The sequence below is a fragment of the Sycon ciliatum genome, chromosome 10 (assembly GCF_964019385.1).
Source record: "Sycon ciliatum chromosome 10, ocSycCili1.1, whole genome shotgun sequence".
Classification (NCBI taxonomy): domain Eukaryota; kingdom Metazoa; phylum Porifera; class Calcarea; order Leucosolenida; family Sycettidae; genus Sycon; species Sycon ciliatum.
The window spans coordinates 10873594-10895197 of record NC_088652.1 but is presented as its reverse complement, the minus strand read 5'-3'; the positions used below and the strand labels follow the sequence as shown (position 1 = coordinate 10895197).

Here is a 21604-nt window from a genome sequence, read left to right as displayed (position 1 = left end):
GTACAGGCCACCATGATTGACACACCGCCAAACCAATAATTTCTTCACTCAATTTCAATCCATCTTTCAACGCTTATCTATGCCCGACTCCATGCTTCTCGTCTCTGGGGACTTCAACGCTCGTTGCTCGGAATGGTATGGATCGACCACAGATGCGGTTCGTCATCAACTGCTTGGTCTGCTTCAAATGCTCTCCCTATCACAGCTCGTTACCTTTCCCACACATTACTCCCAACACAGTGGTCATGCCAGTGCGTAAGACCTGGTTATAACCAACCACCCACTACTTCTTTCTATCCTCTCAACTGCCGCACCGCTGGGTACCTCAGAGCGCGACATTGTCCTCGCCAGACTCCAATTACAAGGCCAGCGAGACACCCGAAGTGTTGCCATCCCTGCCGAACCAAGTCAGTTCAACTTTTCTTCATTCAATACATCCCTCAGAGCCTGCAAAGAGTGGTCCCTCGTTGGCCAGTGCTTATCGACTATCGATTGGTTCAGCGAGCTCCAGATTCCTCTTGGAACTGAACCATAATATATCATATACCATATACTATATATTGTGACCAGCTGTTATGTACAATCCTTTAGAGCCTTTTTAGCCACAGATACGGGACAGATACGGGATAGCTCCAGGCGTGACACAAACAAACAAACACCAAATGAGAGAGCTTGGAAGCTCAGGGCCCTACGCTATGCTTTTTTGCCTTGATGACCTAGACCAAAAAAAGCATAGGGATGTTATACATTCTTATAAATTTCTCATTTTTTTTAATGACATAACCTGGGATTCGAACCCGCACTATCGCCCTGCATGTATCACCCGATACACTTCGCATACATACCTACTAATTCTTCGGAGCTGCTTCACGTTATGATCTTTCATTTGAAAGCCCTATTTGAATATGCATTGTGGCCAGCCGTCTTTGATGGTCCGGTACGGTACGGGACAGGTACGGGACAGGTACGGTCGAGGTAATACGACACCGTCTACCGCATTGATGACATAGGCAAAAAAATCATAGGGATGTTATAACATTTTCAATTCTCCTTTTTTCCAGGCATAACCTGGGATTCGAGCCCGCACTATCGCCCGACATGCATTCCCTCATACACTTCGCATTAATACTCATTCTTCCAAAATGCTTCACGTTATGATCTTGCGTTTGAAAATGTTTGCGAATTTTGTGAGAGGCTTTACTCTACTCTGTAATATTCAACCAGTTGTGTACTGGACGAGTGAAGGACGCCCCAACTGACAAGACGTTTGCGGAACTCTGCGCGGCTCTCAAAGGACATCTCGCAATGAAACCACTTGTGATTGGAGAACGATATCGATTCTACCACAGGGATCAACGTGCAGAAGAATCGATCGCAGCCCACGTGGCTGAACTGCGCCGTTTGGCAAGGACCTGCGAGTTCAATGCCCATCTTGCAGAAGCTCTGCGAGATTGCTTCGTCTGCGGACTGAGGAGTGCAGGTACACGGAGGTAGCTCCTGGCTACGGACACACTGACTTTCGACAACGCCGTCAAGGACGCGCTGGCTGATGAGCTGGCCACCAGAGACGCTCTGGAAGTCTCCGCGCCGGATATGAATAACGCTAGCGCTAGCGGATGTGTCCACAAACTTCGCACGCCATCGCGAAAGCCTGTGCCTGGTGCACGATCTACGTGTGTTCGCTGTGGTGGCGTGGGACACAAGGCGCCTGACTGTCGCTACAAGGACGAAGGTTGCAATGCGTGTGGTAAGAAAGGCTACTTGTAGCGGATTTGCCGAAGCAAGCCAGCTGAGCAGCCAGGAGCGCGACCAACTCCGCGACCCAGATCATTCAAGCGCAAAGGCTCAGCAATGACAGGCCACAATTATTTTTTTGCGAGCTACAACGACGACTTGTCCTGCATTCGCTATGTGCGTGTCTCCAAGATCCAGTCGAGCGGACAGCCGCCAACACCACTCACGATAACCGCACAGATCGCGGGACAGGAGTTATCTATGGATATACACACGGGCACTGGTCTCTCTGCTTTACCAGCCGCTACATACGGGCACTTGTTCTCCGAACACCCACTTCGCCCAGCCAAACGGGTACTGCAAGCCTACAATGGCGAATCGCTTCGATCGCAAGGCGTGCTTCGCTTGCCTGTAACCATCGACGGTCAGCAAGCGGAGGCTGAGCTGTACGTGGTCGACTGCGAGGCCCCAGCATTGCTAGGACGCACATGACTACAGCAATTTCGCCTCAACTGAACGATGTTGTCGGCTATCAGGAATGTGAAATCCTCATTCCAGGAGTGATAGCGTGAATTTGCAGTGGTATTCAATGATGAACAAGGATTGTTCAAGGGGCGAAAGCCAAGCTCAAGCAGACGTTTGATGTGACTCCAAAGTTTGTAGCTGAAACCCCGGTTGAAGCAGAGATACGTCACATTGAGGCTGCTGGCATCCTCACTCCGGTGGAATGGAGCAAACCTCTGGTACCTGTTCTGAAGCCAAACGACCAGGTCAGGCTATGTGGAGACTTCAAGGTGACGGTGAATCCCCAGCTCCACATCGACCAACACCCGTTGCCGCTCATCGAGGAGATCTTTGCCTCACTCTCCGGAGGGCAAGAGTTTACAAAAACTCGATCTGAAGGCAGCGTACACGCAGATGGAGGTGGACAACGAGTCGAAGCCCCTGCTTACGCTCAACACCCATCTGGGTCTGTTTCGACTCAACCGTCTCCCATACAGGATCGCGTCTGCTCCAGTGCTATGGCAACGAGCCATTGATTCTCTGCTACGAAAACTGCCAGGCATTAAGTGCATGATCGATGACATCATTGTCACTGGCCGCACACCAGAGGAACACCTGAACACGTTGATGAAGGTGCTCCAAAGTCTCGCTGATGCGGGCCTCAAGCTCAACCTGGCCAAATGCCACTTCTTTCAGCCGAAAGTGGAATATTGCGCCACGCCATCAGCGCACAAGGCCTGCAAACGATGCCGGGCAAGGTTGATGCAATTTGTGATGCTCCGGAGAACGTGCCGCAAGTACGCAGTTTTCTGGGGCTCATCACCTACTATAAACGATTCAATCCGAAGATGTCAACTATCCTGAGTCAATTAACAGCGCTGCTGCAAAATGGAGCGACGTTTGAATGGACAGATGAGTGCAGACAAGCCTTCCAAGAGGTCAAGCAGGTGCTGTCATCCCAACAGGTGCTCACACATTATGACCCGACACAGTCCGTTTGTCTCGCAAGTGATGCGTCACCATACAGGGTTGGAGCGGTCTTGTCGCACATCCTGCCATCTGGAGAAGAGCGACCGCTGCCTCTCGAAAGCTCTCGAAAGCGGAACAGACATACTCACAGATCGATCGTGAAGCGCTCGCAATAGTGTGGAGTGTGAAACGCTTCCCCAACTACCTGTACGGCCGGCATTTTGAGCTGCTCACGGACCACCAGCCGTTGGTATCAACCTTCAAACCGAGGAAAGGCCTGCCTGCTATGACCGTAGCACGTCTTCAATGCTAATGCGATGTTCCTTGCCGGACATGACTACACAATCATGTACTGCCAAACAGACAAGCATTGGAACACTGACGGATTGTCACGCCTGCCGGTAGGAAATCCTCCGGCACCAGATACGGCAGAGGAAGCGGTCAACATGTTCTACATAGAGCAATGCGAACCACTCCCAGTAACAGCGGAGCAGATCAAGGAGGCAACAGCCAGCGACCCGCTATTGCGAGAGGTCCATCGCTATGTGCTCCAATGTTGGCCAAAGTCGTGCCCAAGAGCAGAGCTACAGCAGTACTTCCAACGCCGCAACGAGCTTAGAGTTAGCAACGATTGCTTGCTATAGGGCAATAGCGTCATAATTCCGCCGGACCACCGGAAAGCTGTCCTGACAGAGCTTCATGAAGGAATGGTACGAATGAAGGCATTGGCGAGAAGCATCCTCTGGTGGCCGGGCTTGGTTGGCGACATAGCAGACGTAGTCAAAGCATGCCTGGGGTGCCAAAGTGTCCAGAGTGAACCTGCTGCAGCACCAGTGCACCGATGGAGCATGCCAGACCGCGCGTGGCAGCGAGTCCACGTGGATTACCTTGGTCCATTGCGGCAACCGATGTGGCTCGTCATTGTCGATGCCCATTCAAAATGGCCCGAAGTCATTCCGATGCCTTCCACAATGTCTTTGGCTGCCATCGCGAGTCTCAGGACAGTAATCGCCAGATATGGTTGCCCAGACCTCATCGTCAGCGACAATGGTCCACAATTTGCATCTGCAGAGTTTGCCATGGACTTTGCCGCAGACTGACGGTTGCCATCAGTTTCAATCAAGCACTAGGTTGGGGGCGCAAGGGACACTGGGACGCTGAGTGCGAATGAACTGATAGAGAGAAGGACGATTGGTTGGTGAGATTGTTGCAGAGAGGGAGCTGACGTAAGAGCGGTAGGTTTTACAGGATAGGTATTTGACAAAATTTCATCGCACTCGGTAGGCCTCCAGGTTGGCAGGCTGACACTGAAGCGGTCTCGTTTAAGTTTCACCGCAGATACAAGGACAGCCGACTCTCAAGGTGGATTTGATGTCACAACCGTGCGTATGACAGACAAGAATGGGTGGAAACATCAGCAAGGTGGTGCAGGAAGGTTTGTTCCAGGATGATTGAAAATCGATCGACTGCGTCATCAACAGTTGGGGAGTTGCCTGGGCGTAGAAATGACCACTCACAGAAGATCAGAATTAAGAGAGTCTCTGCGGTGGGAGGGCACATGACGGTAGCGGTAAGGGAAAGGTTTGGGTGGTGTCTGCTGCAGATGTCGGCCAGGTAATGGTGAGAGATCGAACTGACATGACACTGTCAGATGATCCGAGGATCCAAGAGCGCAAGTCGTGTTAATATCCGTTGCAAGCTGGGGGTTTTGACGAAGAGAAGGTCTAACGACGACTGGGTCCCTGCAGGCCGGTGCTGTGTTCGTTGAGGTATTCACAAGCCGGTCTAGTCCGAAGCAGGTGACGTGGCGGTAGAGCGCAGCTCCCGCAGGGCATGATGATTCACTTGGGCACCAGTGCTGGTGCTTACAGTTGAAGTCTCCACTCAGTATGACGTGGTACGAGGACATGGGGATAGTGACCAGGGCATCGGTGAGCATGTTACAGAAGTGATTTATCTCTGTGCTTTTGGCAGAGGGTGGACGATAGGCACTACAGACGTTAAAAGGCGTTGGGGAGCTCCACCCACACTGTTTCACAGGTAGGGCGACTAAGGTCGTGGCGAAGTTGGATACAAATGAAACGTGATCACGAACGAGAATAGCGACTCCAGAGAATAGCGACTCCACCATATCCCCTGCACTGGCTGCAGGCAGTACCAGACTTGTTTTCGTTAGGAGGTCGACCACGCCGAAAGGTGGTGTATCCGGATATGCAAATGGGCGACACTTGGAGCTAACCAGGTTTCACTGGGGCAGATGTCGTATCTGTGGATCTCAGCAATAGCCGACAATTCTGCGGATTTTTTTAGAACGGAACGGCAGTTAATGGAGAACAAGTTTAGCTTTTCCTGGCAGTGTGGGTAGTATGGCCGAGCCAGTGGGTTGAGGTGAGAAATGGCCATTCCCTAGCTGTTGTGGCATTGTTTGTGCTCGTGCCAAAGCTGTCACTTTTGCAGCGCCGGAATCGGATGGTATGGGAAAGCATGTCAGGCCAGAATGCCTTTTCCGCTACCTTCTCCTCCTCAGCTGCCTCCACGGTCATGCGTGCATATGCAGTCCATAAGTAGGCTGATGTATAGACTACGAATTGCACTATGCCGACCCCAGGATCAGCGCACCATTTAGCAATAGATGATGTGGAGCAGTGAGGTTGCACGTTCCCAATGTAAAAAACCTTACGCTCTGCCGGGGGGGGGGGGGGGGGCTGCCGTCAACCCAGAAGCATGGTCACCGGCGAGGGTATCTTCTTGGAGTAGTAGAACTACTACATTCGTCACTCAAGATTCCTTTGGCGCTTCATATTGCTGGACGTGTGCAAAATATCTCCGAATTATTCGAGACCCGCTCTTGAATTATACCAGTTTCTTCGACTTCTCTCTTCCTCTTCTCTTAGAAGCTATAGAGAAGATAAGAACGCACTCTAACTGTTTCTGTTCGTCGGAGGATAGTTTACTGTTTTCGTTCGTCGGAGGATAATTTTTTCAGTCGTCGCAATCTGGCTTCTTGCGAATTGTGAAGGGGGAAGGTGTGACGGGAATGGTCTTAGAGACTGCTTCTCCCATTCTCATTTCGTGGTAATTGTTTACACTCCTTCCGCATTTAAGCATGCTCTGTATGGTGATCCCCAAATTGGTTATTATCATTCATGACTGGGCTGTCGAAAGCAGAAAACGACCTAAGGACCTTGATATCAATTAACAAGTTATGACGTTTCAAAGTTGATGCTTTGGAACCCATTGGGCTGGCTGCGGAAGAGCGAAATGCACTTGAACCACTTGACGCGAGCTACTATCAAATTTCCGAGTCGGGCGAGTCAAGCTCCGCTGAGGGTCAAGTACAGCAGGTAGCTTCCGCGGAGGAGCACTCAGACGGCTCATCTGACAGTGATAGCAGCATCTAGTTACAGAAAACGCGTCGACTACGAATAAGCCCTCAGAGGCGATTCCAGTGAGTCTGTACACAGCGAACTTTCCGCTGCTTCCAGCAGCGATGACGGCGCGGGCGCGACCGGGCAGGGATCACCAGATCAAGAGCGTGCCCTAATCGCTGCAGATATTCGAGACCTAAAATCGCAGCTGTAAGTGCAAGAACCACTACGAATCGCTGTCGCCCAAGCTGCTGGAAGAGCTTATGTTCAGCGAGAAGCAGCTGAGAAAGAAAGCGAAAAAGTTTTCATCGTGGGCGTACTGACAACTGCGCTTCGCTCTGAACCTGGTTCCGCCGACACCACTATTTGTGTTCACTGCTGGGATCTGAGTTTTGTCAGTCTGTGGTGCTCGATGTGTTTAGTCTCAGTCCTTACATGCTGAAGTCGCTACTGGGTATTGTGGAAGATGCAAAAGCAGAACCACCCTTGCATAGCTTAGCTGGCAAATCGCCTGTAAATGTGACTCCTGTGGATGTTACCGAGCGTGCTGTGACATTCATTAGGAAGTATGCATCCGTCCATGGGATGCCACAGCCAGCTGCACCACGGGGCAGAGCAGGAGTAGCCCCAATGTACCTGCCAACATCACTGTCAAACCTCCTTGTGTACAAGTGTTATGCAGAGTGTGAGGAAGATGATGGAGTGTCCTATGAAGTTTTCAGAAGAACTTGGGTCAATCAGTGCTCTGATGTGGAGTTTATAAAGCCGCAAACAGATGTATGTCCAATGTGTGAACGTTTGCGTGACTCATGCAAGCATGCCAAAACGGAGGAGGAGATGCAAAACTTTGCCAAGAAGCTCAACATGCATCTCTCCACAGCTACAGATGAGCGCGAGTACTACAACGATATGCTGTCGACCGCTGCTGCTGAGTAAGATGATAATCTTGATGTGCCTGAGCTCACTCACCTTACATTTGACTTTGCACAGCCAGTTGAGCTACCCTATCACTTTCGGCAGATGGGACCTTTGTATTTCAAAGATGTGTTTCGTTGCCAACTCTTTGGAAAATCGGACACAGGTCGCAAAGGACAAACAAACTACATGTTCCACGAGGGTGTGTGCATTGGAGCAGGTGGCAAGCACGCTCATGGGCCCAATGCAGTCGTCAGCATTCTGACGAAATTGCCCAGGAATGAAAGAAGCTTCCACCTGCATGCTGACAGCTGTTTTGGGCAAAACAAGAACAAAACTGTTCTAGCTTACCTCTCTTGGTTTGTCGGCAACAAAATTTTCGATTCTGTTGAGCTTTCTTTCATGAAGGTGGGCCACACTCGTTGTGTTGGTGACGGCAGGTTTGGTCTAATCAACCAAAAATTCCGTACCAGTGTCGTTGACACTGCAGATGACTTGGAAGACGTCGTCAATTTTTCCTGCAGTCCCAACGTTGCGCAGCGGTTCACCTGGTCTTGGAGGGAGTGGGATTCGAATCTCAGTGAGAGCTTCCTACCTCTCTGGGGCATCACTCAATATCAGCATTTCCGATTCTCAGCATCGGATGAGAAGGGAACAGTGTGGGTGCGCGAGGTCTGCGATGGTCCTGAATTTAAGAAAAACTTATTGAAAGCCAATGCTGGCGTTCCAGCTGGTCGCCCTGCCATCCTTGCGCCCGGTGGATCGTGGCAACAGCGCTGCTCCTACCTCAACAAGGAAGTATTGCCCTACCTTACCCAAGGCAAAGAAGCAACCTGGGCTTACAAAACATCGTGTATATGTAACAAACGACGGTGAAAGATTAAAATACTGTTTGCGATAGTAGAATATGGACCCCAAGACATAATACAGTGAAGTTAAGTTAAGCATGATTTATGTGTCGTATGAGTCTTAAATTTTGTACAGAGATTCAATATGTCCATATAAACAAACTCCAGTCAAAAAACAATTTTCCAAAATTTGACCCCTTAGTTCTGTTTTTGCTTTGGATGGCCCGTATTATGAATAGCTAGTAGTCTACGCACGATCCGCCTTTAGGAACACACTTTATTTGCCATACAACTACACATCCTTATTCTACCTCTAACACCGTACTCCGAATACAGCAGAGAGTTGAATACGAGTCCCTACATTTTATTCTGAAAATATGACGCTGACCACGGCGAGGGTTTCCCCTTGGTTCTTGGTTATTCCAGAAGGAGTGAATTTGATTTGTAGTGTCGAGTGGAGCTAGTATGCTTCCTGTTACAACTCAACCATGATAGTGTGTTGACTTATAACCAAGCAATAAGGTCACCTGTGCATGTGTGGTGTGTTTTATGCATTGCAGCATCTAATAATTGCACATCACCACCCGTTGTTAATAATTCAATCGTTACATGGATAAAAAGTCAACCATCAGGGAGTGATATGTTAACATCAGGTCATGTAATGGTCCAATGCAACAAAAATTACGTCTTTGGGAGTTCGCTTCCTTTAGTTTGTGCAGGTCTGTCTGGTCAATGGACTTCCGGAGACCGATTGAGTAGTAAGTCACTCATAGTTATATTTAGGTATGCAACTGGTAGACCAGGTAACGAGGTCGGATATTTTTATCCAGGTAACAGAGGTACAGTATCGGGTATTTTTTGAAAGTTTGCACATTAAGTGTGCAATTGTGCAACATAGATATTCTGAAGACCACACACAGGCAGTGACTTTGCGATGATCTGAAAACGCACGATGCGGAGTTGAATTTATTTGTGTTATTTCAAATAAGTGTTTGTGATAACAGTACCGCATGTGCACATCGAGCAGAACTGAATCTTATTCACAAGCTTACCGACGGTCAGGCTGCCCACATGACTGAACAAATGATCCCTGCAAGCACCACACGGCAGACGTCCGACGCCATGTCCATTGCCGGGACGTCCATCTCCAAAAATAATTCCATCTTCGTCTCAATGCTACACTGCGACTCGTCGTAGAGTCGTACAGTCTACAGAGTCGTCGTAGACTCGTAGTACAGTCTAGTCACGCGATCACTGAAATAAACTATTTTTTTGCGGGCAAATAAACTATTTTTTGCGGGCAATATCGCATATTATTGCCCGCGGCGCGAAAAGGTGCTGATTCGCTGGAGTGCGGGCAACAATCACGTGCCATGTGATAAAGGTGACATATTGTACAGAGAGCAGGTAGCCATGCTTTTTACACTTGTTTTCCTGGATAAGCCTAGTTCACATTCGACGCAACGCTGACAGTACGGGACATAAGGGCTTGTTGGGAGGGCTAGGGGTGAGCTGTAAAATCCTGTACGATTCATACGACATGCAGCAGCTGTTGCGACGTTCAACGTCGAACGGCACGTGTCATGAGGCACGGTCCGTGACGGGTGACTTTCGGACCTAATTTCCCGTTTTTCCGGACTTCTTTTCAATTATTTCTTCTTGCAAGAAGCGGAATCAAGTTCACAATACCAGTTTTTCATGAAGACCAAAAAATTAGCCCTGAAAGTTGTGGTATTCACATAATAGCCCCAGGAAATGATCGAATAGTTCGTCTGTCACGCTTCTGAACTATCCCCAAATACAATAAGTGACATGAGATCTTATGTTGCTAAAATTCAACTCAAGTCGTGCTAGCCATTCTGTGAGTTATCATGGGAAGTGCAGTGTTCGAAATGCTAAAAAATTCCAAGTACGAATCGGGAGTAGTCGGCGCACGACGCCGTCTCCTGTTGACTCTCGAATTGCAGCCGTTTTGTACGCTAGCGTCCCCGTCTACGCCCGTCTACGGTATGAAAAGTTGGATCGATCCAACTCTTCCCGTTGCTTCCCAATCTGTACGGCAGCTCGGTTGCGTTCCCCTTCCTGGTGTTCACATTAGATGCCGTCAGACCGTCCCGTCGCTTGTGATGCGCGTCGCAATGGCTGTCCTTGGACGTCCACGCCCAGCCTTGGCATCTCCTGAAAAATAGACCGTCAGCGCGATCCATGGCGGTGCATCCCTGTTCATACGGAGAATATGGCCGGTTAGCTGCCATCTATTCCTGTCTACGATGTCAGACCAAAATGTTAGACCCCATGGCATCAGTGACTGGCCCCGATGAAGTGCGCATGATCCAGCACCTACTGTTCCACACACAAATATCAGTGAAAGTAGGAAAGGCAACTGCCAATCCGTTTCTCAGCACCATCAGCATTCCAGGGAGATAGCCTGAGCCCTGTTCTTTGTATTTGTTACCTGGAGGCAGCACTGCGCCAAGTGAGAACAAGCCTTCCCAAACGCCCTTTCACCGACCGTCACATATCTGGAGAAACAGGTTTCGCCGATGATGTGACGTTGTACTCAACCAGTGAGCAGTGGCTGAAGCGAAGCCTCCCCATCATTAGCGCAGAGCTCGGGGATTGGTGCCTTACAGTAAATGAGACCAAGACCAAATTATTGCATCTGACATCAACTTCAGACTCCTGGCGGTCCAGCAGGCAGCTAGGATCCCTCATTGGCGATGGTGAGGACTTGGAGCGGAGGAAAGACCTCGCTTCGAGTGCATACTGCAGGATGTATAGCCTCTGGCTGAGGCGTGGGAAGGTCAGTGAGCGGAGGCGCATCCGACTGTATAATGCCCTGGTTCTGTGCATTCTTTTGTATAACTGCGGCGCGTGGGGCTCAAGGCGGCAAAAGCAGAATCACTTAAAGGGGAAGTTAAGGCAAAAAATAAAATTTCACCAGTTGTAGTCTTCGGGGTGCTGATTCGAATGGTCGTGGTCCGAGGAAGCTGAGACGCTCCCTTCCTACTTGAATCCCAATCGAACTCGCGCACTTCCACCGAAACTGGGTGACTGCGCCCTACTAGATGGGGATTTGTATGCAAAATGTCACTAAAAGCGCCATTTCGTTCTTATAAAAGCACGGATGACCGCGATTGACCCATATGTTGTAGTCTTTTGGACACTGCGTCGACTGGTTTTGGTCCGAAAAGGCTGCGATGCAGCGTTCCTCCTTTATTCCCAATCGAACATGGTTGAACAAGCGGTCACGTGCTCCTGCGTACACCAGTCAGCTGGTCACCGTGCCTGCAGGGTACAACTTACTAGCCTGTTTGACCTTTTTTGGGTGCAGCCTGTCACTCGAGTTGAACTCGAGTTGAACCTTGGTGTGAAAGTTGTCGCCTGCTGGCGTGGTGACCAGGTGATTTGGGCACCCAGGAGGGCACCCAGCGTTCCTCCTTTATTCCCAATCAAACATGGTTGAACAAGCGGTCACGTGCTCCTGCGTACACCAGTCAGCTGGTCACCGTGCCTGCAGGGTACAACTTACTAGCCTGTTTGACCTTTTTTGGGTGCAGCCTGTCACTCGAGTTGAACTCGAGTTGAACCTTGGTGTGAAAGTTGTCGCCTGCTGGCGTGGTGACCAGGTGATTTGGGCACCCAGGAGCACGTGACCACTTGTTCAACCATGTTCGATTGGGAATAAAGGAGGAACGCTGCATCGCAGCCTTCTCGGACCAAAACCAGTCGACTCAGCATCCAAAAGACTACAACATATGGGCCAATCGCGGTCATCCGTGCTTTTATAAGAACGAAACGGCGCTTTTAGTGACATTTTGCTTACAAATCCCCATCTAGTAGGGCGCTGTCACCCAGTTTCGGTGGAAGTGCGCGAGTTCGATTGGGATTCAAGTAGGAAGGGAGCGTCTCAGCTTCCTCGGACCAAGACCATTCGACTCAGCACCCCGAAGACTACAACTGGTGAAATTTTAATTTTTGCCTTAACTTCCCCTTTAACGTATTCCACCGGAAGCAGCTCCGACGGCTCATTGGCATAGTTTACCCAGCCAGGATATCAAATACTAAGCTGTATGAGAGGTGCAACACGGAACCACTATCTGACGATGTATTGAATCGTTAGAATTAATCCGTTTGGGTTAGAATCCTGACATAATTTTAAAATAATTCCATTTTATTGAGTTGGCTGAGTTGAAATCTCATCATTCTTTAGTAGCGTTTTAGCGAATTGAACTGGGGGGCATGGTGTGATATTGTATGTACTTCAGAGTACATGGATCAAGTGTACTGAAGTATCACATTATTGATACCATTGGCACGCAGTTAGCTAGCGCTAGTATGTAGTCGGTAGCGCTAAAAAGTATGTAGTCCGTAGCGCTAAAATCTACTAGTAATCTGTACATAAGTCACTTCCTTATGTGTGTTGGTCATTCTATGCGTTGATAAGATTGGTCTTTGAAAAGTACCACAAGAGGAGCCAGAGAGGATTTTTAAACTCACATGAATCTCATAAAGGCTATTCATTTGGTTTGTGCAGGATATTCTGGAGCGGGGATTGATGAATGTGTGCGTAAGTCAATGAGAATTATATGTTTAGTGAACTTGTGGCACTGATGTGGCACTTGACTCATGTAGTGAAAACAATTGGCCAGCAATTAGGGACAACTTGGAAATGTAATTTTTGTACTCCTCCAAGGTGTGATTCTTGGTCAGGGTCAAACACAAGGAGAAACCTTCTGCCGAAAATAACGTTTGATGCTTTGATGTAATCCTTGTAGCTAGTCAATGCTAGTTGCTGTTTCGAGCAGAAACACTGAAATTTACTATTTACCACATGACTGTACTTATGTACTCATGTACTCAGGCATGCAACTTTTCATGCATTTTAGCTATTATGATAGGAATGGATGCTGCCCATGGTGTACGTTACCTGCGCTCGTGGAGCAGCCGAAAAGGACCATTAGTATGTCTTATTTCCGGTTTGAATATGGAGAGACGACCTTTGTGTCTTGAAAAAAGAGTAGAGAGCAACAAAGGTACGTTGGTAGCTGAGTTTTTAGTGATCCTCATACATTTCGCATTCAGTAGAAAATGTTCAGACCAAAGTAAACGTGGCGGTGGCTGTACAGTTTTCTTGAAGATGTTTTAGTTGTATCGTTTTATACAGTCCATTTCAAAAAGATGTTGTATATTTCAAATTTGGCTGCAGCTTTTGGAGAATTTCTTTCGGAATATTGCTCAGGTCCTTCCCCCAACTACTCTAATATAGATATTTAAGCGATCGGATGTGAAACACCCAATTTCGAATTTTTTATCCACAATGTTATTACAGATTTTGTGTGGTATAGATGCTGGCCTAACGGGTTTTTGAAACCACGCGTCTATATTTTTGAAACGCACTGTATGTGAGCATCACGACAGTGAAATGGAGGGGATGATTATCGTTCTCTAGGCTTCATTCGCTCGACTTTGTTTCGCCCTCGTCGAAAAATAATTGCAAAAACGTTCGATTCCCAACAATGTGTTGTTTCCAATGTACATGATTGTACTTCAATATTTCGTTATGACATGGGGTTGCTGACTGTGAACAACACCACAGCAGGAGCAAAACATGAGTTTTTAGCCAAATCAATCTCATAAAATGATTTTTTTAAATAATAACTAGAGTCAATGTTGATTCACCTCCACCATTACACTCCGCTCTTAAGATGACTAGACCCTCCTGCACACTCCTCCTGCATCTGTCATCGGCAGTGCTGGGGCTGAGTCTGTGGTGTCGGTGGCACATGCAAAAATGGATGAGGCAAGCAGTTCTTTATCTCCCAAAGCCAACAGTCCATCGACGAGACTGCCTGTACTACACCAGACATCAGCACTACACCTGACATAACTCATATCCTAAATGCAATCGCAGCAACAGTGGAAGAGGTCGGGAAACTTCTAAGCAGTGTAGACGCTAGCAAGAGCCCAGGCTTTGACCACATCCCGAATCGGCTCCTGAAAGAAACTGCAACGGAAATCACCCCATCTCTCACAATCTGAACTTCAGAACCGGAGAAATACCACAGGATTGGAAAGACGCAGCTATTACACCCATCCCCCAGTCGGGCAACCCCCCTTATCCTACCAACTACCGACCCATCTCCCTGCTGCGTATAAAAAAATACAAGAAAAAATAGCCCACTGTCGTCTGTACATAGCACCGCACTTACCTCCCAACCAATCCGGCTTCAGGAACAAGACGGGATCGAACTGCAACTAGCATGGATCGTCCACCAGATACCCACAGCTACGGATGCTGGAAAGAATGTTGTTGCGTGATTCTTCGACCTGAGCAAATATCGCCATAAGTGATGAGCCGTCACCATATTTACGGTGAAAAGTAGGTCGTGTTATACTTCTTAACAGTGTCGGTTGTTAGTCCATCACAAGTCCCATTCTACATGTAGTATAATACGAAGAGATAGTGCTGTCCTGTCTGTCTTGCTTCATGATTCCGAAAATGCCCCTCTGAATCCTGAATTTTCAAACTCATCTAATTTCAAGTAAATAGTGCTATGCTACAAAGTGATGCATTGCCTCCACCTGCTAGCATATCATTCTGATGCGCCGTCTACCGCTATCCATGCCAGGGAACGAGAATGGACGAGGAAGGACAAGGAACCAGTCCTGTTTTTTTTGCGATGTGCCGTCGACCCAATGGAGGTACACGAGTGGTGAACCAAGGGAGCTTGATCTCTGGCATAACGCAAGGAGCTGCATGAATGAATTCCTACCAGCACTTGTAATTTGATAGAGTAACGCTATGTTGGACTGTCTTGGTAAGATGCAACATTTCCACACCCAGCAAATGACCCAAACATCATTGAACATCATCGAAGAATGTGAAAAATTGTGTGGCACAATTTATTCACATCACTTTGGCATAAAAAAGAAGCTTTCAAAACATATGCCTAAGTCTCCTCTTTGCTTGGCTCGGCTCATTACTTTCGAACTCTTGTATTGATTAGCACTTTGACAACCATGGCACATTGACACACACTTCCTGCTGAATGAATAAGTTTTAAAATCATCTTGATAAAGATGAACACACCAAGCGATCACGACTTGCAAGGCTTTATCATGTGTAATTCTGGTTGATTAATTAAGACTGGTGAAGACTAAAAAGGATAATTAAAAACAAAGACAGTTCGAAAAGACGTCTCACACTTACCTCCCAAGGGCCATAGGCCCAAAGGCTAATGCCAGCAGCAAAAGTGTAATAATCAATTTTACTGAATGGTACACCGAGCAAGACCATGGCTGCTGGAGACATGCACCATGGCTTTAATCCTTATTATGACATCTGGCAGTGCCAGTATTTCTCATCATAGGCCCAAGAAAAAAATTAGCAATCTAAGGCCATGTAAAATATATTGATTGTTTATCGTCAGCTTTTCCCGAGAAATCGGGCGGACGGGAGGGTTTTTATTTTATTTTTTACTAGCAGCACCCGGCCAGCGTTGCCTGGCCGAATGTGGCATGCGGGTGAAGCAAGTACATGAACAGCACACGTGCTCAGCACATGGTGATGGCTGTACGATTCGCACGCTTCGCGTGCTCAGTGCTTCTGTGGCTGCTTCCGCTAGCTACACGATTCGCACGCTTCGCGTGCTCAGTGCTTCTGCGGCCGCTAGCTACACTGTTCGCACGCTTCGCGTGCTCAGGGCTGCGCTGCTCGGCAGCGCTTCTGCGTAACACACAGACAAACAAACGTCACAGGTTCCTCTTCTTTATAGTATATATTATGCATGTACCCAGTACATGTATGGCTGTAGGGTACCGGGTAGGTGTTCGCAACCGCAGACATGACTTTTTCTTCGTTTTTGTTGATGTATTTTTTTGAAGCCATTTTGGCGCAGAGTGAGATAAATCCATGGGATGCAGATGAATCGTCAGCCATGAATGACATCTTGCGAGACAATTTTGAGGATTCTAATAAGGAAAGGTGCAACAACCAATGTAGAAAAATGAAGAAATCAGGCAGCTGATAATCAGTTTCACTTTTCGAGCTCATACTAGCCGGGGCCATAGCGACTAAGTTATGGTTCAGTCTGTGGACTTGACCTTCGAAAACCTAGGCCATGCTGATTAGAGGCCGTAGAAGGCAGGACATACAGTGCAGTTACCAGTACTAAAAAATAAAATTATTTGGCCGGGAGGGTCAAAATTCGGGGCGGGCGCGGACGATAAACAATCAATTTTTTTACTTGGCTTAACAGGGCACGAGCATGACGAAATCTGGGTGTTCGCATTGCGCAGTGCGAGCGGGTAACCATAGCAACACCATAAGTCCATAAAGGTAGCTTTTGTGTGTTGGTCTTGATCAGATGACGTGTTCATGTCATTAGTAGCCAACCTCTATTATTAATTTAAAAATCTATAGCTGCAACTTTGCCTAGCTATCACATTGACTTTATGACGGCAAAATGCCGAACCGTTGTGGAATTCGATATGGAAATGGAGTTCAGTGTTTTTCAGAGTAATGGGAAAGAGCTTGTTAGGTCAAAATTAATGCCTTACTTCTATGCGAAACTGCAAAACGCCTCACCTTTACAAATGCACAGGCTTAGAAAATGGAGAATCAGTTTTCAGCTGAACCTTGTTCCAGTCCTGGTGGTAATTTTCCAATCTACAACATTTTTTCTTATCGTGTCTCTTTCCACACCCTCCACTAATGAAACACAACAACAAAATTCCAATATTGGCCGCCAGGCAAACCGGCTAGTGATTAGATTCATTGTCGCAGCAAGTTCAGCCATTAATCGGAATGCAATGTCTAAGGGAGACTCTCTATTTCATGTGACTCTGCTCCTCGTTTTATTTCAGCTACATGTGTGCTGCCAACCATCAATAACTCTGTGAGTGTAGTTGCTAAATATGTTCCACAAAATGGTTTAATGGCGCATGCATTTGATGTTACCTGTCGGGTGGGATACAACGCAGTACCATCCACAGCTTCGAGTAAATGTACTCGACCTGGAGGAGAATTCATAATCGTCCCTGAATGTGAAAGTAAGTGACTTTCACCTGAACGAGCTGTTTGGACTCATTTGTACCACTACTTCTCTCACAGGCTTGACATTAAATTATGAGTGGCCCTCAGTTGAGGGGTGGCAGGGTCATTGTTGATGTAACTAGAGGTTTGAAAAGTCGACTTGGGTGGTGATGAAAAAAGTTGAAGATGAATGCAAGCTTGGCCCACTGAATGGCTCGAGAAGGGGGCATTTGGTACCAGAGTCCTTTGCCGTGCAGTTTTAGCAGGTGTTACCTCTCGTCTCCGGCTTTAACATGTACACATTTCATGTCAGCGAGTCGAGGGATCGTGAGGCGCGTCCCCATCAGCGTGTGCAGGACCTCTCCGCGCAGCTCCTAGGCCTCCGTGAGGAATTTTTCTCCCTGCAGAAATCCGCCATTGTTCCCGACAAGGCCCCTGCACGATCTCAGCACCAAGCCCAAGGCGACAAATCTTGTACCCGTACGAAACCTCCCCAGCTTGACCGCACAGCAAACCAGCTTGACCCAGCCGATGCAGATGATGGACAACAGTCAGGGCAGGCCGACGTGACCTCTGGCTCTGCACAGCACGAAACCCGTACCCGTACGGATGACCCCGGCTTGGTCGATCCTGAGCCTGTGCAATCAAACTGCGAGAAGAGCCAACCTATCCTGGCCGTCATCAAGGATGACAGTTGGAAATTAGTTGCCGCGGGCCCGCCAAGAAAGAAGCGATCGGTGTTCTTTGTGGGCAACTTGAGCCCCGACTGTACGGTGGACAGCCTCACTGAGTTTGTACACCGGAGGTCGGAAAGCGTGGGGACGCCTGTCAAAGCCCACCAATGCAGCCTACACACAGCCGGAAACGGGCAAGTGTCCGCCAGGATATCAGTTGATGCCACCTGCAAGCTGACAGTGATGTCAGCCAATTTCTGGCCAAGGCCGCTCTACTGCAGGCCGTGGAGATTCCACACCTCCACAAATGCAAATGCGGCCAAAAGCATCAGCAGCAGCAAGAGCAGCAGCCACAACAAGCACAACAACAGCAGCAGCAGCAACAACAACGCCAACAACAACACCAGCAGCAGCACCAGCACCAGCAGTCGCCGCAGCAGCACCAGCAGTCGCCGCAGCAGCACCAGCAGCACCAGCAGTCGCCGCAGCAGCACCAGTGGTCACCGCAGCAGCACCAGCAGTCGCCGCAGCAGCAGTAGCGACAGTAGCACCAACCAGCTGGAAGCACAGCAGCATGATCAAGAGCAACAGCAACTTGGGGTTGGCGCCACAATTAACGACTTCCTGAGCACGAGTCGTGGCCTGTCCGCTGCCGCTGCCGGCACACCTGTAACCCCCTTCACAGCCACAAACCTTCCTCTGCAGAACGGTCACCAGATTCGCTGCCGCAGGGTAGCAAAGCGAGCTGACCAGCATGGTGCGCAGCCACCCCTGCAGGATACACAGACCCACGAACCCACCACCCAATGTAGACCATGCACCAACCCAAACAACGCCAATGGTCACAATGAAAACTAAGGTCCCCTCACTCCGTCTTCTGCTCACGAATGCATTCAGCATCTACAACAAAATGGATGAGCTTCAGCATAGTCTGAAAAGCCTGAATGTAGACATCGCTGTCGTCAACGAGACCAAACTATCGCCCGACAAGGCTACAGTTGCGGAAGTCTCAATCCCTGGCTATTACTCCCCAATACGTTGAGACCGGACAGCGCAAGACGGCGGAGTCGCCATATGGCTGGAAGAAGGGATGGCGTACAAACAACTGGACATCAACTCTGAGTGTGAAACTCTTTGGATTAGTGTTGCTGCACCGTCAGGCATGAAATTGGGCATCTGTGCTGCCTACAGACCTGGGACAAGTGCAGACAACGACGGCAGTATCTTCACCCAGCTGGAATCTGACATCGACAAAGCCCGGCAGTCCTGCTCACACACTATTGTGGCAGGGGACTTCAATGCCCACAACTGGGAATGGCTTGGAAGTCCACTCACCTCGGCTGCTGGAGAAGCTGCAGAAGACATGTGCTGTGTGCATGGTCTCCGACAACACGTCACCTCAGCCACTCGTGGAGAAAACATCCTTGACCTCGTCATGTCAGATGTGCCTGGAACTGTGTCTACCACCACCCAACCACCTCTTGGCAGATCAGACCATGCTGTTGTCATAGCCGACTTCCAGCTTACTGCATCTGTAGAACAACCCACCACTCGTACAGTATGGCGATACCAGTGGGCTGACTGGCCCCGCCTCTCTGCCTTCCTCCGGACTACTGACTGGGACACAATAATCGGCGACGACCCTAACATATCATGTGAGCTTCTGACCATGCGAACCATTGAGGGAATGCAACGCTTTATACCATCCAAGGTCTTCAAGACCAGACCGCAGGACCCAATCTGGTGGACACCAGAATGCTCTGCAGCAGTTGACAGAAAGCGCAATGCCTGGCGAAAATTCCGCGATGACCCCAGAAATGGAGCGCTCCAGTGTACATACAAGGTAGCATGCCTTGACTCAACAAGATGTCTAGCAAGAGCCAAAGCCAGACATCTCGACCATGTCAAGCAACGGCTCCGGACGGGCAGCCTGCAGGACAGAGAGTGGTGGAGCGTGATTAAACGAGTTGGAGGGCATGGCCGGGACAGCTCCATCCCAGTCCTGGCTGACCCCGATGGCATGGAATGCACCAAAAGCCACGACAAGGCTAATGTCATCGGGAAGTACTTTGCCCAGAAGTGCAGCCTAGACGATGACTTTGCAGAACAGTCGGGGCCGTTCCCGCATGTCCGCCAGCGCACCGCAAATACGCTTGCAAAAGTCCACTTCCGCCAAGCCACCGTACGCCGGACACTCCGAGCCCTGAATCCAAGTAAAGTCACAGGGCCTGATGCAGTACCCGCTAGAGTGCTCAGAAAATGTGCCGACTCTCTGGTCCTGCCCCTATCCAAGCTGTTTACCCTGTGCTTTTGCAGTGGTCATCAACCTGCCATGTGGAAAGTTGCCAACATCGTACCGGTACACAAGAAAGGCCCCAAGTCGAACCCCAGAAACTACCGACCGATATCACTACTGCCCATAATGTCGAAGTGAATGGAGTCCATCGTGAACCGCATGCAGCCTGTCCAACTTTCTGAAGAAGTATGACATCCTTTCTCACAGGCAGTTTGGCTTGCGCACTGTACTGGGAACCTCTGATCTGCTGATTGCTCTTCAGCATGAGTGGAGCCTTGCAGCTGCCAGTGGAGGCCTCGTCAGGGTACTCGCAGTAGATATTGCCGGGGCCTTCGACAAGGTCCCGCACAACGGCGTCCTCCACAAGGCTGAGCGATGCGGCATAAGTGGACCCCTCCTTGCCTGGCTCCGGAGTTACCTGACAGACCGCCACATCCGTGTCGTCATAGGTGGCCAGTCTTCACCGACCCACCGAATCCAATCTGGCGTGCCGCAGGGCAGCATTCTCGGCCCCACCCTCTTCCTTCTGTACGTCAATGACGCAGAAGACCACCTGCCTGATGGCGCGAAGCTGGCTGTATACGCCGACGACACAACTCTCTACAAGTGCATCACCACCCGACTCAGACTGCCAGAAGAGACCGCAATCCTCCAGCAGGCAGTAGACTCACTGGCAGCATGGGGAAGCAGGTGAAGGATCAAGTTCGAGCCCATAAAGTCGCAGGCATTGGCCATCAGCCACCACCGCTCGCCAACCCCCCCCCCCCCCCCCCCACGAACGCAATACGCTTCCAAGGAGCAGCCGTGCCAGAAGTAGAGGAGCTCAAGCTTCTTGGCGTCACCTTCGACAGGCAGCTGGCATTCCGCAGCCATATTGTTGTGTATGCAAGTTAGTCATTATATATCTACTACACCGTTTGCTACTGACTGCGCATGCTCGCATATGGTTGTTGTTGTTACTTTACCTGACCAAGAGGAATGTCTTACAAATGCTACTGTTTGTGTGTGTCAGTGAGAATGCATGAGTGTAATGGAATGTTAGTCCGCAAGGGGACATAACAATTTGGCGACGAAGATAAAAGACGAAGATGTCGCGATCGAAGCTTGAAATATTTGAAAAAGGTGATTTTCGTGAGTATGTAGAGAGACTCACGTTTTATTTTATCGCCAACAGTATTGGACAAGTCGCAGCTGGGGCAACCGCGGACCAGGAGAGAGCGGCGGACACGCAAAAGGCAGCTGTCCTGATCAGTCAACTC

The 21604-nt window shown here is 49.1% G+C and overlaps 1 protein-coding gene across 5 annotated transcripts in view; it reads left to right on the top strand.

Moving 5' to 3' along the window:
• The window catches only part of LOC135825798 (sushi, von Willebrand factor type A, EGF and pentraxin domain-containing protein 1-like), a 579302-nt gene that overhangs the window by 506319 nt on the left and 51379 nt on the right, over positions 1 to 21604 (top strand). For 4 of the 5 annotated variants that reach the window (XM_065338421.1, XM_065338423.1, XM_065338420.1 and 1 more), the window contains 3 exons: positions 8899 to 9096; positions 12876 to 12908; positions 17207 to 17392. The exons of the other annotated variant lie outside the window; for it this stretch is intronic. In XM_065338421.1, the coding sequence (XP_065194493.1) occupies positions 8899 to 9096; positions 12876 to 12908; positions 17207 to 17392 (417 nt within the window). The remainder of the gene's footprint in view (positions 1 to 8898; positions 9097 to 12875; positions 12909 to 17206; positions 17393 to 21604) is intronic. 5 annotated transcript variants of the gene reach the window in all.